At 34.9% G+C, this 13,741-nt stretch overlaps 1 protein-coding gene across 1 annotated transcript in view; it reads left to right on the top strand.

Moving 5' to 3' along the window:
• Window positions 1-12,724, top strand: part of Pdk3 (pyruvate dehydrogenase kinase 3) — an 80,991-nt gene extending 68,267 nt beyond the window's left edge. Inside the window, exons 11-12 of the mRNA XM_005334794.4 lie at window positions 522-661; window positions 2,777-12,724. Coding sequence (XP_005334851.1) covers window positions 522-661; window positions 2,777-2,807 — 171 coding nt within the window. The 3' untranslated portion in view covers window positions 2,808-12,724. The remainder of the gene's footprint in view (window positions 1-521; window positions 662-2,776) is intronic.
• Window positions 12,725-13,741: the final 1,017 nt, after the last annotated feature.

Below are 13,741 nucleotides of genomic sequence, written 5' to 3'. Positions count from 1 at the left end.
GTGATTGGTTGGTTTGTTTTGGTGTTGGGAATTGAATTCAGAGTCTCCTGAATGCTAAGCACACTTTGAACTACATCCCCAGCCTCTAAATGATGTGATATTTGGTATTACTTGATGGCATATGTTTATAAATCTGGTAAGAATGAGACTTAATTTCTCCTTAGGCCCTTTGGGAGAACAGCTGCCTGGTAAACCATAGTCCTGGTTTAAGAACATACATTCAAAACAATTGAATATCTGAAAGCAGTATTAGCTGAATTGAAATGTATTTTGTTCTAGTCATGTGTACTTTATTCTGACTTTAAATAACTAAACGTTTTCATTCCTTTAAAATAGCTTTAATTTTTCCTTGCTAGTCTAAGTAAAACTGCTAAAATATAATTTTAATATAATTCCAGAAGTACACATTATGGTATCTGATGTTTTAAATAGTAAAATTTGGGTTAGTATTTCATGTGAGAACAATGGCACCCTAGACCTTTGATATATATACATATATATATATATTTTTTTTCCAACAGGCTCTTTCAAGTGAATCATTTGAGAGGCTGCCAGTTTTTAATAAGTCTGCATGGCGCCATTACAAGACCATGCCTGAAGCTGATGACTGGAGCAATCCCAGCAGTGAACCCAGAGATGCATCAAAATACAAGGCTAAACAGTAATGTAGCACTTTGATTTCCATTGTAAAGGATCTGATTTGTTGCTAGAATGTACCAGCTAGAAGATGAGAGATACTTTCCACCAGATATTCTTTGAGGTTTTATCATTGGAAAAACAAAGTGACCTGAAGAGAAAGAATGATGGGAGCAGACTATTTACCTCAGAACTAAGGATAACAAGAATTAGGTAGCCAGAGTCACTGTTTCAATAGTGGTCCTCCTGTTCTAGGAAACCTTTCACTGTAGGTAGAGTTGTTAGCAACAGTGAACAGGGGTTTATCCTGCCATGAATTTTATTTAAAAAGTAATAAATTTGCATTTTGTTTTCATCCCTAGAGACAGAAGAATGTTTAGAGAAATTCTATAGGTTGAAACTGAAAAAATGAAGAATTTAAAATTATCTACCAAGATAAGCAAAATGTGGTATATTCACACAATGGAAATTTATTTGGCCTTAAAAAGGAAGGAAATTCCCTCATGTGCTACAATATGAATGAACCTTAAAGTCATGCTAAGGGAGATAAGCCAGACCCTTAAGGACAAATATTGTATGGTTTAACTTATATCAGGTACTTAGAGTAATCCAGTTCATACAGTCAGAAAAAAAGAATGGTATTTGCCAGAGAGTGGGAGGAAGAGGGAATGAGGAGCTGTTGTTTAATAAGTAGAGTTTCAGTTTGGGATAATAAGAAAATTCTAGATAAAGATATTGATGATGGTTGCACAACTTATTTCCAGTGAATTGTACACTTAAAAAGTGTTAAGAAGGTTAAGACCTATGTTCTATATAGTTTATCATGATAAAAAATTGAAAAAGAAAGTTGTCAGTCATAGAATAATAACTGTCATTATTTTATATTAATTAAGGAAAATAGTCCAATCTTTGATTTTCAGATTTGTTTTTATTCTGACTACTCTTAAGCTCCAACTTTACTAACAAGAGTAAGGATTCTGTTTATTTAATTTAAAATAACCTTTTGTTAATAGAAAAGCAGCATATGTTCATTGTAAAAAATTAGAAAACATAAATGAGTGAAAAAAGCAGAAATCACTGTATTTTCACAACCCACAGATTGCCACTTGTTGCTGTCTTGTGTATGATCTTCAAGATAATTTGCTAATTGTACTATGAACATATTTTCCCAAAATGAGATCATAGAATTCATACCATTTATAACCTGCTTTTGTTTTATTTAAAAATCTCTAGTTTTCCATGTCAACAAACTTTCACCTCATTAAATTCTCCTGATTTGTTCAACTTGGGATCCATTTCAGCACCATAATACATCAGGGTAGTCTCAAATTGCTTTTAATCTAGAAAAATTTTTTGTTGTTGAAAGTCCTTGTATTCGTCTTGAAATGTCCCACCTAGATTTGGTTGATTTCTTCTTTGAAATATCTCTTAGTTTATTCCCCATTCCATATTTCCTGTAAACTGTAAGTTGATTGAAAGTCTCAGTGGAGTTTTGTTTTCTAGAATACTCCATCAACGTATTGCAGAATTACATGATGAGACCCATGATATTTCTTTGATCCACCATTAGTGATGTTAAGATAGACCATAATTTAAGTGTTGACTGTCCAAAAATATTATCATATTTTCCATTTTTCACCAGAAAATCCTTTATGTGGTATTATTTTGGCACTTTACAAATGTTTATTTATCTATTTGCTTGATGGTTTTTACGCTAATTAATAATTTTGGCTCAATAAGGATACCCACATTCACCACTTTTATTTAGCATATTACTGGAGGTCTAACCAGACATTAGGCAAGGGAAAAAGTAAAGGGCTTTGAAATTGGAAAGGAGAAGTCAAATTGTCCCCAAATCAATTATCTTATTACTGTTTGTAAAATTATGTTTTTAAAAAGAAAATTCCTTTGTCAATTATTAGCTAACATTTTCCTATAAAGTAAAGCTCTTTCTCCAACTCAGGCCATTTAGGTACCTTGAAGTATACTTCGTCCAGTGAGTACTGGTAACCATAGAAAATAATTATGAATTAAACCAAGGGTTTTTGAATTACCACCATAACTAAATGCTCTAAGTGTTGCTTAAAATAGAGATTGTACTCATAAACTCACTATGATATTCCCAATATTTTCTTTATAGGGACAAGATCAAGACTAATAGAACTTTCTAGAGACTGAATGCTCTGATCCTCTCTGTGAAGAAAGATTGTCTTCTCCAAGTCAACCAGAGAAATTTCTTTCACCAACTCTGAGTGTGGCACCATAGTTATTCCCAGTGCTTGAATGTGTGTTTTCTCCACACCAGCTGGACCTTTTCATGGAGCCCTTCCTATAGTTACTTCAACCAGATCTTCCACTAAAGTAGTAACTTGAGTAATTTTTCATGGTATCTTGCTGTGATGTGCTTGGTACCTGCCACAAAAGAGCACAGAGCCTCATTAGAGCCCTCATGTCCTCATATTCTCTATCTCAATATGGTAGAGTCTGATGTCTAAAGTCTTTGCAGAATTTTGAGCTCCTTCCCCATTCCAGACATAGCAGATCCTATTATTGTTCTTTGTGACCCCATTTTGTCCCAAACCTCCTGCTTTGGCCTAGGGAATCTGGAAGTGGAAGATATCAGCTGAGAGCACATTTTGATAATTCAGTCCCAGGTCCTTTCCTCTCTCATATGCATCCCTCCTTTCTCTGATTTAGACTTTACCTTTTCTATCTAATTGTATTCTCATTATGCAGTATGATATTTTTCATGTTATTTGATACATTGATTTTATTTTAAAATTCATTTGTATACTACCATTCCATTGATTAAAGCATTCCAAAAGTTGTGTTGGAATTTTTCACTTAACAGCTTGGTTTCAAAGATCTTAAGTGAAAAAACCGCCTTCTGGCCAATATCAAGCTTCTAATGAGTGGAAAGTGGAATTTTGTGCTCTGTGAAAGTATTGCCAATTTGATACTGTACCTTTATCATATTCCTTTGTTGTCTTCTAAGGAATTGGAAGTTTGTGTATAATGCACTTATCCATAGGGAAAAGTTCTTTCTAGTTTATTTTTTTAAATCCTATAGATCTTCATAATTTTCATTGTCACTAATTTTAATTTTAGAATTATAAGCTCAATCTGATTTTCAAAATCATTATTTTTTGCTAGAAGTTGGAAGTGGAAATTAGTAGAGGACTTGGGATAAGGAAAGAGGAATGGGGTTATATTTAACCTTAGTAATAGAAGTTATCTGAGAGTTCAGATTAAAACCAGCATTTTACACAAATCTATAAGATGTTTCTCTTCACTATAATTTTTTATATAGATATCATGTCTGATTTCTGCCCTCTTTTATTGTCTATATAAATGTTTCGGTCCAATTTTTAAGTATCAAATCCACTGATTTAGAAGTTTTAACTTTGAAGTATTCCTCCTCCTCTAGTCATATGAGGAGTTGTACCCACTGCCACCACAGTGGGGGATTTTTCCCTGAGTAGAGTTGTGCTCTTGCCAGCTCCATGTGGCTCGATTGCATCTCTGCCTCTCTTAGTTCCAGTGAATCTGATTTGCATTTATTTTATTATACTGTCTGAGTTCATGGCACTTCCTTCATCTTTAGAAATATCTCTTCTCTTCCATGCTTAGAAGGATCTCATTAGAGAAGTCATATATAATCATTCAGGTAAAAGAAATACCAGTGATCTTGGCCAGAGATCTGGGTCAGTGTCTTGGGAGTGGGGCTATTCCATGCAATTATTTTCTTGTCCTTTTAAAAAAAACATAGCTTCCTTATAGATATTAAATAGTATATCAGTACCTTACTAGGCCTTAATTTCCAACCATTTTTCTTTACACTTTCAAGTATGTTATCCTGTAGTAGAAAGGAGGCAACAGATTTGGGTTGTGTTACTCCCTTGTTCAGGCAGAGTTTTTATTGCTTGAGGAATGTCCATTGATTGCTATGTCTTTATGACAACCACCACGTAAGAGATGGATATGGAAAATATCATATAGAAAAAAATGTATTACATTCCTTACACATCTTTTTCAAAAGTAAAAAATTTATTTTGACGTTTTTAAGGATTTAATGATTAGTTTTTTACTAAATATACTTTGGGGATTACTCATATCCATCTGATGCCTGTAAAATCTGGGCTTCTCCTATCTTCATTTTCTTCATTAATAACTTAAATTTATACCTTAACAACCACAAGAACTGTTTAAGGAATATCTTATATACTTACAGTTTGTCAGCCCCTTTACCAAAGTATTTATTTATTCTTTTGTTAGTATAAGCAGATGGTCAGATTTCTACATATAGGTTGTAATATAAATAGACATTGACCCCTTGTCCGCTGAATTCTTCCCCATTCCTCTGAAATGCCTTCTCATTTATTCTATTTTAAGTATTTGGGGACCATGTCTACTATTTGAAATGGTTCCTGGCCATAGTAGGTACTTAATAAACATTCATTGAATCAAACAATGAAACTGACAGCCATTTACCTTTGTTGGTGGGGCAATATTTTTCTAAGTTCTTAAATTATCCTTGTCTCCACATTAATAACAATTCAGGTCAGGAGATGTGGAAGTACTGAATTTCCTTTCTATAGTGCTAAGAAGTGATTTAAAATATAGAGGAATGGCAGTAAGTCAAGGTGGATCCACAGGAGTCATCTGATTCTTTCTTTGTCTCTGAATATATAATTTTGGCTCTATAATACAGGGGTTCTTTTCCTCCAAACAGTGACATGGTTTTACAGCCTTGATTCCAAAGAACTTTCACATTCAGCAGCTGGTTTGATCTTTACGATGCCATGCGGTGGACCACACAGGACTATCTCTACTTTTCATATGAATCCCAAAGTAGTTAAATGGTTTGCCAATGTGGCTTGGTAACTGAATAGAAGAACCTAAGTGAGTAGTTGGGTCTTCTTGTTCCTGGATTAGTGCTCTGAACAATATATCAGGTAATTAGCATTATCCCTTTTGAGGAATTTCTTGGCTATATTAATCCTCAAGGGTAAGCTCTAAACCAAAAATTTTCTATAATACAAGGTAATTCCACTCAGGAGAGGCTTTCTTTTGTGTGTGTTTTCATTTTGGCATAGTTAGTTAAAGGAGATAATCAAATGGACTTGGCAGCTTTTACCTAGAAAGACAGGCAACCTAAAGTGTATAGCTATAGGTAATTACTAGAGTTATTTGAACTTAATTCTATTTTTGAATGAAATCAGTGCTCACTGCCAGCCCTTTTATAAAAAGACTCCACATTTGAGAGGTGATGCTTTTATCTTTTGGTATGCCTGGATTATAGCTTCAGTTAGATTCTCTCACATATTTATAAATAAATATGTTGCTATAACTTATAAACAATAACTTGGATAGCTATCAGATTTTGTGGATCACATCCTTTCCCCCTGATATTTTTGGGATCATTACTTGTTGTCTCTAGCTGATGGTGCTAAGGGGTCCTAAGTCCAGATAGATTTTTCTTCCCCTTTTGTAGATGGTCTGCTTGCTTGCCCTGGAAACATGTGATTCTTTGTTTAGTCCTTAAAATTCAGTAGGTTCATTTGAATATACCTCAGAATTGATAGTTGTCCTTTGGCTTTTTCTGGTACATAGTGAGCATTATATATTGACATTTCAGGCCTTACTGCATTTTGTATTGGTTTATTCTATTCTCTTTGAGAATTTGTTGTTCTCTTGGCTCTCTATTATCTGTCCTTCATATTTATCTTTCTTTCAGTGGGTTTTACCTCCTGGTCTTCCTTCATACTGTGATTTTGTTTTTCAGAAGCCTTATTCTCCATTTCACTGACTCAGCTTTCTCTCCTGTTGATTTTGGGCCTTGTTATTTATAATGTGGCTTTCATTTCTGTTAAGTTTAATTTTTTTATGTTTCTTCCCCTGGGTCATAATATTGTCCTCTTTTATTTCTTATTTCATTTCTTGGATGAACCATTTTGTCTATATTTATCATGGTTTCTGAAATCATTCTTTAGAGTGTATTTATGTGCCTTTTGCTTTATCTGTTAGACACTCTCCTGGAGTCTGTGGTATGGGGTTGTGGCCTTTATTAGTTTCATTATAGACAGCTTTTTGCTCAATTTTTGGATGTGTGTGTTGGAGAGCAGGAGCACTTATATAAACATGCATTTATTCTGCCATCCTTCCCAGTGGTCCAGGTGCTTAAACATTGACTTTGAAGATAATGTCCTTCATAATCTATATGTTAGTAAACAGAAGGAACCAATATTGCCAGCAGGAAAGCACTTAACAACTTTAATCAATACAAGATTTTTGTTTACTGTTCTGTGTGGAAAGATAACTTTTAACTCAGGTTCCTGTTCCAACAATTAGAGATATCAGTACCTTCTGGCTTGAAAAGAGGGGACATGTGACATTTTAATGAACTTAAGTTATTGGCCATTGACAATGATTAATTAGTTAATTAAATATGACAGTATGTTTCAAACTAGCATGTAATCAGAGTTGTCAAGAGAAGTATAATCTGTTTTTATTAATAGGTTGTAGTCAACCCGTCTCACTGCGACAGTTAACCCTTCTAAGAGCTTTGTTTTGACACAGGTTTGTTTTTTTTTTTTTACCTGTCTTTTAAATCAACCTATTTTTTAAAATGTGGTTCATTAAGAAATAAAAGGGTGTTATGTTTTCATCAGGATTTTTTTGTTATTTATGATTATACATTCAAATTGTTTGTAGATCTGAGGCCTATCCTGGAAGCACATAGTTTAATGTTTCCGAAGTACATCTGTAGGTAGATCATGGGGTAAAGTTTTATTTGGCCTCTCAGAGAATTGAAGCCTCCTTGCCTTAGTGACCAGCACACTTCACTAGAAAATCAGCAGCAAACTTTTGTCACCTTCAGAGCTCTCACGTAATGATCAGGGAGTACAAATGACAGCCTTGCTCTATACACCAAACTCCATTCAAGGCAAGGCATTCTTAAGACCAGAGCCTATGCCCTAGTCTGCGCTATTGTAAAATGGAGAATTGAACATGGTACCCTCCGGTAAAGGAGACTAATAAAGTGAAGGTGGCAGACAGAGGAGTCATGGGAAGAAAACGTGTTCAATGTTCATTTAAACAGTTTAGAAACCATGTTAAGTATGGGTACATGGCAGTGATCAAACAGAAATCCTCACTCTGTGACACATGTTCTTGCCGAGAAGACAGTCAAAAACAAAATAAGGTGATTTTATGGTTCAATTGGGAGATGAATGCTATGGAAAAAAATGAAATGAGGGACAGAACCAAACCTTCTCAGGGATGCTTTCATCATAGGCAGGTGTGTTCCTCAGAGGAGGAAGTGTTGGTGATTCCTGGTTTCTCTGCTTTGTATCTGTTGATCTCCATTTGGAGAGTTCATCTTCTATGCCTGGTTCTGTGCTCAGCTCTGTGGAGGACCCTGTTGAGGCCCTGCATTGCAGCTTTAGGTAGACAAAGGGAACTCACCTGTTTCAGTCATGGTTTTTCTGACTTACAAGGAGCAGCGGTCAGGTGAAAAGAGCCAGTTTTTATAATCAAATTTCACCAAATGATGTGAGCTGCTGTGTCCAAAAACACAATTGCCACAGGTTCCAGATATGTTTTTAGAACTTCTGAAATCATTCAGTAATTGTTTAAAACATCTGGATGCTGATGCTGCACCTAAAATAGCTGCTTGTTGAGAAACACCCTATTTAATACTTCCAAACTCATTTTAGAAGAAGATTAAAGAAGTATCCTAGAGGCTTCTCTCTGAAGTCCCCAGGATAGCATCAGCTGTTTGCCTCCCAAAATAAGACAATAAAAAGACACAGAGCTCTTGAGAAACATATTTTCACCTCTCTGTCTCTAAAACAGGGACATGTATTCCTTCTGATCTCTGCGATAGGCTTATGGTGGCTAGGACGCAGGTTGTCACTTGGTGTGTGCCACATGTGGCCCACCACTTTCCATCAGAGCCATGGTGGGGATTTTTAGTTCCTCACACTTGTCTGTCTTGTCGCCTTTAGGATAGAGCTGAGTGACCCAGCAATAAATAGAAGGTTTAGCTGACTGGAGGAAATGCGATACACTTATTTATTCCCATAGGCAGAGCCAATTGGTCACCCTTTAAATTGTCTTATTTGCATATGAAAAAGAACATCATGGGATATCATTTCTGAAAGCCACCAAACAAATGTCTGATAAGGTTATATGCCTACATTACCCCCCCATCTCACATTTAACATCCTTTCAGTGTTTTAGCTAAGTCCAGAAAACATCCTATACATGTGCATTCTTTGCACAGAAAATTCTATCCAAAGTGGAGAATTGACCTCAGGTCTCAATATCCTTTCCCTTTTTGTTGGGCGACTCCATAAGCACAGTGCTTCCCAATTCAAAGTGATGAAGTCAGTTTTGATAGAGGTTAGTCTGCATGTCTCTTGAAAATGATAAGAAGTAGTTTGATGTCTGGAGTCCTAAGGTCCCATTTGGACTATTGGAAATATTTTTTGTTTGATTTTTTAAAAAGTTAGATAATTGAAATAGTAAATCTGTGGTAATACTAGATCCAGGAAGCTTCCAGTTCTGAAAGAGTATGAACTTAACCTGAAAAATGTTTCTCGGTTCTATAAATCTCTCAGTGACATTTGGATTAATCAAGTATAATTAAATGTAGTTAGATTTTTGTCAGATTGTAGTTCAAAATAATATTCATCTATGGAGAGGGTAATATATTCTGTAGAAATTTTATTAAGCACTTTAGTTAAGCAAACACTAAGGAGAACAAAATCAGCCTCAGGAAGGTTAATTACTAAAAAAACACAAAGTATAGTAGGTTATGTAAATCATTTTAATTTTGAATACCATGGCTTGAGCTTTAATTTACATAGAGAGGTGTTTTGGATTTGTTTTTCACATTTATATTTTCCAAAAAGAACAGAATTAAACTTGGCATTCTTTAAAAAAGTTCTAATCATTCTAGGATTCCATTAAGTTTGCTTAACTTTTTCCTATTATAGTTTCCAAAAGTGAAGAATTACAGTTGCATTCTAACTAATTATCTTACGATTCTGTTAAGTCAGTATAAATTGTAAGAACTGTATTTTTATTTCTGAGAGTTTTAAGAAAAGTATCAAGCAAGAGAATGTATGTGAAAGTATCAGCCCATGTATGACTTTGCAATAAATATTCATTTAAAAGAAAAATGTTTAAAAAGGTAAAGCATAAGAGTTTAGACTATAATGATAAAATTTTTTATTTTAGTAATTTCTTTAAAGGGAGGAGTAAAGAGATTAAATTGATTTTATATGTATATTTTTTGTACTCAGAGAGTTGCATTTTCACTCCACTTTCATGTCTCAGGGAATAGCCTTTGATAAGAATCTCATGGGAATCTCTGGAACTGTACCACAGTGTGTTCAAATTTGATAGTTGTCTAAATATCAGAGCTAAAGTTTCAAAAGTATTGTTATTTTAGGAACATGAGATTACTCAAGAAACCTGAACTTAACCTTTTTTGTTTTTTATAATAAAAGACATCTACATTTCCTTTGCCTAGGAGGTAAACAGAAGTCTTTTTATGACACATCTCTGAGATTTTCTTAGAAAACCCCCGTAATTTGCTTTTGTTTGATAGTTTGCTTCTTGACTTTTCAGTGAGGATTGTCTTTTCCATTGGAACAGACTCCTTTTGGGATAATAAACTTACACTTAAACGAATATTCTATCAAGTAATTCTAACTTCTATTGACCTAGAAATGGCTTATTAATTTAAATTCTCTGGATAACTTTCTTAAGTGGGCCAAAACAGCATAAATGTCAAAGATCACATATGTACTAAGCAAGTTTTGCCCTGCATTTAGCAAGGTAAACATCAAACTCTGGCATTTAGGACTGATTTAACTGCTCTCCAGTTCATCTTTGCCTTCCAAAATGATTGAAAATGGCAAACTTAGAATGGAATGCATATTAATAACAAAGCTACTTAATGTTTAAAATATTCTTACCTTGTTGGGCATGGTGGCACATGCCTTTAACCACAGCAATTTGAGAGGGTGAGGCAGGAAGATCATATGTCTGAGGCCAGCCATGGTAGCTTAGCAATACCCTGCCTCAAAATAAAAAATAGAAAGGGGCTAGAGATATGACTCAGTGGTAGAGCATCCCTAGGTTCCATTTCCAGTTACAAAAAAAAAAAAAAAAAAACTTGATCTTTTTGAGAGAGGGAATGAAGAATCTTAACATTCATTGCTAACTGTTTTGGCTGTTCAGATATGTTAGACATTAACAAGGAAGTTACAAAAATTAAATGTGATTACAAGTCAAAGGTGTTCACCATTTTGCCATGCTAAATGATATGTCACAAAAGGAGTTTGTGAAATCAGGATGAATATAAAATGTTGCATTGTTTAAACCATGCCATCCATTTCTCATAAACTCTACTTTCTTTTTGTCATTGAACTTTTATAACTGCCAGAAAGCTCAATCTGTATTTTAAAAGGCACAATGTATTTTCAGTAAGATCTGGCTTATGCCTTAATCGTTAAAAATGCTAAGGTTAATATCCTACCCATTTAATTAGAATGTTTTAAAATGTTTACAACTAAAGCCTATAACTGTAGGGATTTGAAGACTTGAGACCACCTGCCATTGAAGAGGGACCAGGCTGACTATTTTGGGCCTCACTTGCTGAGTCCTCTCAGGAGGCAGGATTTTCCCAGCTGTTGTAACTAGCATGAAAAATAAAATAGAAGGAACATTACAAAGTCCTGTATCTGTTCTTTTTTTCCTTGGATACCTATGCAACTCTTCTTGGGGAAGATACCACATGAATTCCTTTGGTATCTTGTGTTTCACTTTGAAAAAATTTCTGTTAGAGCTCGTATGTACTTTTGACAAATTGTGCATATACCTACAATTTTTTTTTAGATTAAACAAAATGTACCTTGACTCTTGAGTGGATAGCCAAGGCAAGGTTTTCCTATAAAATATAAAGCCTGAGTTATTTAAAAATTGCAGTGGACTGAGCTGGGGATGTAACTCAGTGGTAGAGCACTTGCCTCGCTAGCATACTTAAGGTCCTGGGTTCAGTCCCCAGCACCACAATAAAAAAATTGCAGTGGACTTTATTCAGTATTGGAAGAATTGAGTTCTACTGCTTCTTTCATTTCTGGTCCATTCATTGTTGCAATCCTGCTTCTTTTTTCTTGTTCTGCACTAGAACTGAATGCTGTGCTTTAATTAGAAATGAGTTGTGCTTGAATCAGTTCTGGACAACATGATACATTTTTAGAAGAATGGAAATACTGCTTTAGCATCCTGGCTAACCCTAATCTCTGTAGAGTTCCTTGGGTTAAAATCATTTGAGGTCATAATTGTTTAAGATTTATGTACACACCATCTGCTGCTCTTAAGTTCACACACTCAGAAAAGTATGTAAATGCTTGAAATTTAAATATTTTCCAGGTTTAGAACACAACTTGTAAATGCCTAGTAAATGCTCAAACTGAATAAGAAAGCCATCATGGAATAAAATATACCTTTATGCACATGTCTAATGCTACAAATTAAGTGAAAAGTTTCTTGCTTGGACAGTTTTTCATCATAACCCCTTCTAAAATTGGTGTCCAAAATGGGAATTATTGCTGATTTGATAAGAAAATAATATTAAAATACATGAAATAAATGTTCATTACAATATTTGTACCAGTAAGTTCAAATCTGACCTGTTCACTTTGTGCCTCTGTCAGCTTAGTTACAGTGATAAATGTACGCACAATATCCTGTGTTTCCAGGCAACCTTGTGGTTTGTAGACTAAAACCCAGCCCCCCAAGTTCTGTGCTGTTCTGTGGCCTGGCTGGTACACACTGTCATGAGTGAAGAATGACTTTGGATTGGGTCATTTGTCATTCCATGTTCCGTGAAAAAAAGTGTTTTGGTTGTGATTGTTGGAAAAACAACCAGAAAAGTGTATGGCTCAGATAATGTTCCCTGTAAATTGTGGAACAATCTGTAGTGTCCATCATAGCCAAACTAGTCCTGGAGCACATGGACAATTCTGTACCCCAATAATCAGAACAATAAAATGGTAGTTGTGATTCATAATGTGTCAGTGTGGTGTTTAATGACCTCTGGTCTACATTATTATTACTTCCACCTATAAACTTTGTTTTCTTTTTCTGTTTCTGAAATTCAGTACATTAGTTGCAGCAGGCATCTTTGTAAGTTTCTGAGAATGCACAAGGATACTTAAATTCTTTTTTTAGACCTTTATTTTATTTATTTATTTATATGTGGTGCTGAGAATCGAACCCAGTGCCTCACACATACCAGGTAAGTGTGCTATCACTGAGCCACAGCCACAGCCCTGATAATTAAATTCTTATGATCAAAGAAAACAGGTTTATTTGAATTCTCTATAGCTGGGAATGTTGAATTCACCTTTTGGGGAATATCCTATGAACAAAACATAAGAACTGTGTAACAGTAAATTATATAGTGGTGTTTTTCAAATTATGGTCCATGGATAGAGGAGAGAAGACTATATATTGTCCAGCCCAGGACATTTTTGAGAGTGAAAAAGAGCACTACTATTATACTTTAAACTGTAAACAGGTATAAATTGGAACTGTCCTGGGCAAAATGGAATGGCCTGGTCATAGACCTTCTACTCCAGAATTAACTGAAATGCTGGTTAAATGTGGAGTCCTGGACTCTTCTGAGCTCTACTGGTTCAGGTTTTCTGGGATGGGGGCCTAGGGTTCCAAATATAGATGCAGTCATGTGCTTCCAAATAATTAAAAAGAGGTAGTCCTCATGTTGTTTAGAATGTGTCATTCTTTCACTCTACATTCAGTAGTGAAGAGGTATCTTCTGTTTTAAAAAAAATTGTTTTCACAATACCTTTATTCTATTTATTTATATGTGGTGCTGAGGATCGAACCCAGGGCCTCACACATGCTAGGCAAGTACTCTGCCACTGAGCCCTGGCCTCAGCCCAAGGGTGTCTTCTTTTTTCAGTTTAATATAAAAGCCACATAATGCTATATTGTGTATTTACCACTAAAAACAAAGTTTTTTAAAATTTGAGGAAAACCTTACATTTGAATGATTCTTTAGGAG

The sequence above is a fragment of the Ictidomys tridecemlineatus genome, chromosome X (assembly GCF_052094955.1).
Source record: "Ictidomys tridecemlineatus isolate mIctTri1 chromosome X, mIctTri1.hap1, whole genome shotgun sequence".
Lineage (NCBI taxonomy): Eukaryota > Metazoa > Chordata > Mammalia > Rodentia > Sciuridae > Ictidomys > Ictidomys tridecemlineatus.
This window is presented reverse-complemented; position numbering and strand designations above follow the sequence as displayed.